General features: G+C 52.5%; 1 protein-coding gene across 1 annotated transcript in view; it reads right to left on the bottom strand.

Annotated features, from left to right (window-relative positions):
• The window catches only part of LOC104501683 (sodium channel protein type 8 subunit alpha-like), a 20,615-nt gene that overhangs the window by 1,418 nt on the left and 14,374 nt on the right, over positions 1-4,823 (bottom strand). The window contains exons 13-17 of the mRNA XM_010145533.1: positions 3,644-3,882; positions 3,061-3,234; positions 2,097-2,453; positions 514-984; positions 24-141 (exon numbers count right to left, since the gene is read on the bottom strand). Coding sequence (XP_010143835.1) covers positions 24-141; positions 514-984; positions 2,097-2,453; positions 3,061-3,234; positions 3,644-3,882 — 1,359 coding nt within the window. The remainder of the gene's footprint in view (positions 1-23; positions 142-513; positions 985-2,096; positions 2,454-3,060; positions 3,235-3,643; positions 3,883-4,823) is intronic.

Raw genomic sequence — 4,823 nt, 5'->3', positions numbered from 1 at the left:
TTCCCTGCTCACGGTCAGCTCACCTTCTGTGAAGCAAGCGTCTGGGTCCAGATACTCCTCTGGTGCCTCCACAGGGACTTCTTCCACTTCAGGCTTGATATCGATGGTGCTGCCCTCAGAGGAGCTGGTATCGTCCAGTTTCTTGAACACAAAACAGAACCCAAACCAATCTGTAATTAGCTCCCAACAACATCCAGCTTCATGCGGACTCGGCGATTCGTTCACCAGCTGTAGCTGTACTGTAATGGAAGTTGTTCCCTCGCTTCACCCCATGAAGATCCCGCCCCAGCCCACACCTCCTGTTGACAGGACAGCCAGTACTAAGTGTTCACATTATATTTACAAGTATTCGTGGCTCTCCATGGAGCAACTAGGACAAGAAACTGCTGTCCCGAGCGCAAAGACAACACCATGATATAAAAAAGCAGTTTTGTGCTGGAACTATCGCAGATGGTGCCAGGCACTCACAGGGGGGTCAAACGACCCGAGGGAATTTTCAGCATTTCATCCTACCTCTTTGCTGCCGTCAGGATCCGTATCACTGCTGAAATCTTCCGTGTTGAGGTTTTCAAAATCTGATTCGCCTACAGCAATAGGGACCCGGACAGTGAGGTTGGGGTTGTTGATGAAGGACATGTGATCTTCATCGATGATGTACTTCTCCACGCTGCTCCCAATTCCACTCGTCGTGCCGTTGCCGTTCTTCTGGAAGTCGATGTCTCGGTTGATATCAGCCCCGGTGTGGTTCGCGATGCAGTTCACCTTCTTGTCGTACAGTTCATCCAAGGGCTTGACCTCATCTGCCTCTCTCTGCTTGAAATGAGCCTGCATGAACTCTCGCACTTTCGCCTTGGTCCAGGCGATGCCCTTCTTGATGCGAATAACAGAAATCTGCAGGTTGTTCATCTCTCCGTCATCGTCCGTCGCGGCTAAGTTGTCCGCGCTGAAGGAGCTCAGCAGCAAGGCTAAGAACAGGTTCAGCACCTGAAAGAGAAGAGGACACGCTTGGCAGAGCTGTCACACGGAGGGTCAACTTCCCAGGCTGACCCAAGTCCTGCCGATGTTAACAGGGGCTGCAGAGCTCAGTCTCCGAACACCACACTGAGAACCAGCTCCGGTGCCCCACAGACCTCTCGGGGAACTCAAGGAACTGAACACTGCTCCTGCTACGTGTTCCCTGCCCAGGGGAGCCCCGGGCAGCACCCAGCTCTGCGGGGTCACAGGGGTCCAACGCTGAAGGGGTCCCTGACAGAGCCCCTGGCAGGATTCAGACTGCGGGTGTTGGAGAGGGGCTGGAGCAGCACCCCCAAGGGACTTAAACTCGGTGTTACTGGTTTAGTCCCGTCTCCGGCTCAAAGGAAAGGGACCAAATCTGGAGTGGTCACTCCCAGCTCCATCTCCTGACCCACATCTAGTGACAGTCCCCAAGACTCGTTTTGTCACAATCCCTCAGCGAGAGAAGTCCTCTTGGAGGGAGCTCCCCACGCTGCTCTGAAGCCATGCAGCTGTTCACACTGCTTTGCTCTTGCCTCCACTCTCCTCCAGAGCCTTTTCTTCAGGAAATTTCAGCCCAGAAGGAAGCAGCGTGATCTGCTCTAACCTCCCCCACAAGCGTGTGCCGTTTCACCAGCCGATTCTTGCACACAGCGGTGCCTCATGACTGAGCTGGTGGGCAGAGTCGAGAAGAAACTTCCAACCTGATTTTACCACTTCAGGACCCTCCCCTGCGGACCAAATTACTTCCTCTCCTGGCATTTGGAAAGGCAGGTTTTGCTCCTGTTAAGCTTCTGTCACCCCCCCAGGCAAGGTGTGGGTCTGTCCCCTTCGACTGAGGGTTCTGCCCCTGCGGGTTTTATTGCAAGGCACTCGGTGCTTTATTTGCGGGCAACTGTTTAAGGCCCTAATCAAGCAAAGCACCTCGTTACTATTGTGCTGCCAAAGTCAACGGGACTGTTCTCCTGTCAAAGGCCATGAAGAACCCCAAGAGAGCTGGAACAGGCTCACAAATCATTACTCCCTAGTCCTGCTGTCTCCCCACGTTCTACCCCACCCAGAGGCAGGCAACCAACAAAGACCATCAGTAACCATTTACTGACCACTAAATTTCCGATGACCATGACCATCATGAAGACAATCAAGCACATGGCCTGTCCTGCTACTTCCATACAATCCCACATGGTCTCAATCCATTCCCCACACAACACACGGAAGACAATAAGGAAGGAGTGGAAGAAATCGTGCATGTGCCAGCGGGGTAGCTCACACTCCGGATTGATCTTGCAGACACACTCCTTGTAGCTTTTGCCGAAGAGCTGCATGCCCACCACAGCGAAGATGAACACGATGATGGCTAGCACCAAGGTCAAGTTCCCCAAAGCACCCACTGAGTTACCGATGATTTTTATCAGCATGTTCAGAGTGGGCCAGGACTTGGCCAGTTTGAAGACTCTCAGCTACAAAAAAAACCCAAACAAACAACAAAACAGACAAATGACTCTTAATTTCATCTCAAACAAAGGGGAAAATCAGGCAGAGCTTTATAAAGAGCAACCAGCTTGTCTTTTACGCACCCACGAGCAACGCGGTGGGAACAGGGGCTGCTTAACTTCTCTAGTCTGTCCTTCGTTAGCCCCCACGCGGGCATCTCCCTTTGCCAAGGAGCGTCCACCCTGCTTTGTCAACTTTGCAACGTGGGGGAAGTCCAGCAAATTATTAGAAAGGTCTGTGTCACTAAAACTCCTTTTCTCTTTCCTGAAAGCTTCTCCTCTTGCCCTGGAGGACCACATGCACTGAGAGGTGCATACTAACACGGTCCACCCCCCGCCGTAGTGAACATCTACACCACGACACCTCCCAGCTGATCCCTTTGCTGCCTCGATGCAATGAGCTGTTACTCAGATCTAGTTGTGAAGTAAGAAATGCTCAAAAAATGACACGACTCCACCTCTGTCCTCCCCAAAACCAGGAAAAAAAGGAGGGGGGGGTTGCCTGTTCTTATGCAAAAAGCTTTCTAGTAGCTCCAAGATAGTCAAAGAGAACTGGAAGATGAAGATGGAATACCAGTCGGAAGGATCGCAGCACAGACAGTCCTTCCACATCTGCCAGACTCAGCTCCATCAAACTGAGGGAGACAATAAATCCGTCAAAGATATTCCAGCCTTCTTGGAAATAATAGTAGGGATCCATGGCGATGAGCTTGAGGAACATTTCTGCTGTGAAGATTCCAGTGAAAACCTGGAGGGGTGAGAGGAGAGACAGACAAAGAACAGGCACAGACTCGCTTCTGCTCATTTCCCCATCTTCGGGCTAAACACAAACAATGCAGGTTTTGTGATGCCAATCCCACTGCGCGGCCTGTCCAACGCCATGTGCTGGTCTGCAGGAGGCTCTTCTCCTCCAGTGCAGCACAAATATCACTGACCTACTCAGGCAGAGCAGGAATTAACTGATGATTTTTAAGTAGGAACAAATCCTGACAAGATAAACGCCCTGTTAGCAAACATCTCTGAGTCGCCACAAGCTCACACTGCTCAGGGTCCTCTAGAGCCTGGAAGAGCAGCTCTTCCAGCCTAAGTCCGCGCTCAGGAGCAGCGTTTCCCAGCAGGAGCAGATCGCTCAGGAATAGTTACCAGCGCTGTCTTACCAGATTTCCTACGGAGAGCACGTGTTCAAACTCCGGGGTCATGGGGTGGTGCTCCATCGCCATGAACAAAGTGTTCAGCACGATGCAGATGGTGATGGCCAAGTCCACGAAAGGATCCATGACAATTAAGTTCACTATCTCCTTCAGCTTGATCCAGTACGGGTGGCACTCCCAGATCAAGAACGTGTTGGCAAATTTGTACCAGCAAGGGGGACACTTCCTCTGGGACTCTTCCAGCTCTACAGTTACAAAACAAAACAGCAGCAGAGCTCAGCCTTCGCCTCTGCGGCTGCTGGGGCTGACGCTCAGCACAGCTAAAACTGCCTGGTCTCGCCTGTCCCAAACCCCTCCCGGGTCTCCCTGCTTGCACAACAATCCAATATTCCCCGGCCAAAGAGCTCGAGGATGTTTGGCAGCAGCCTGAGACAAGGGCTTCCTAAGCCACGGCCCTGCAGGTGGGCGCAACAGGAGAGCCGAGGTCAAGCCGTCGCACGGGGCTTCGCTGGCTTCTCCCGCATCCCGCGCACGAGCCACCTCCCACCCGCCCGAGGTCACCGGGAAGCGCAGTTCTAAACCCCTGCCACAGCCCCGCGTGGATCTCATGATTCAACCCAAAGGATGCGAAACAAGGGATATATTTAACTCAGAACTCATCGAGGTAAAATGGTCTAAATCAAAGTTGCGGATTCTAAACCGTCTTTGGTGCCGGTTTTTAAATAACTTAAATGAATTCCGTGCTGAACGCAGAGACGATCTAAAAGAGGAAATTCATGACGTAATGCTGCAAAGGATTTTCAGAGGCAGAACCTGATTGCGCCTCACCACATCCAGTCGCACAAACCAAACCCGACGCTCTGTCCAGGGGCTACGCCAGGCGCTCCCCGCTCTGTCCCCTGACCTGCGGGGCTTCCATCGGGCCTTCCAGCTGCTCGTGCCCAAGGGTTATTTTCTCCCGGGCAGGGAAGGGACCAGCGCGCTCCCTCCCTCATTGGTTCTCTGGTTGCTTAGTGTTTAGTTGCCTTGGAATTGCTGAAGTTAAAAGCAGGCCCGTGGCACTGGAGCCTGTAGGCGTTTGTGCAGGAGGGAGGCAGCGGCACAACCTCGCGCTGTTTCTAAGTATATTCGGTTCCATACAATTTTATTGCAGGAGACAGCAGGCATTTGAGATCATCAGCCTCAT

This window comes from Buceros rhinoceros, unplaced genomic scaffold, assembly GCF_000710305.1.
Source record: "Buceros rhinoceros silvestris isolate BGI_N320 unplaced genomic scaffold, ASM71030v1 scaffold32441, whole genome shotgun sequence".
NCBI classification, from domain to species: Eukaryota; Metazoa; Chordata; class Aves; order Bucerotiformes; family Bucerotidae; genus Buceros; species Buceros rhinoceros.
This window is presented reverse-complemented; position numbering and strand designations above follow the sequence as displayed.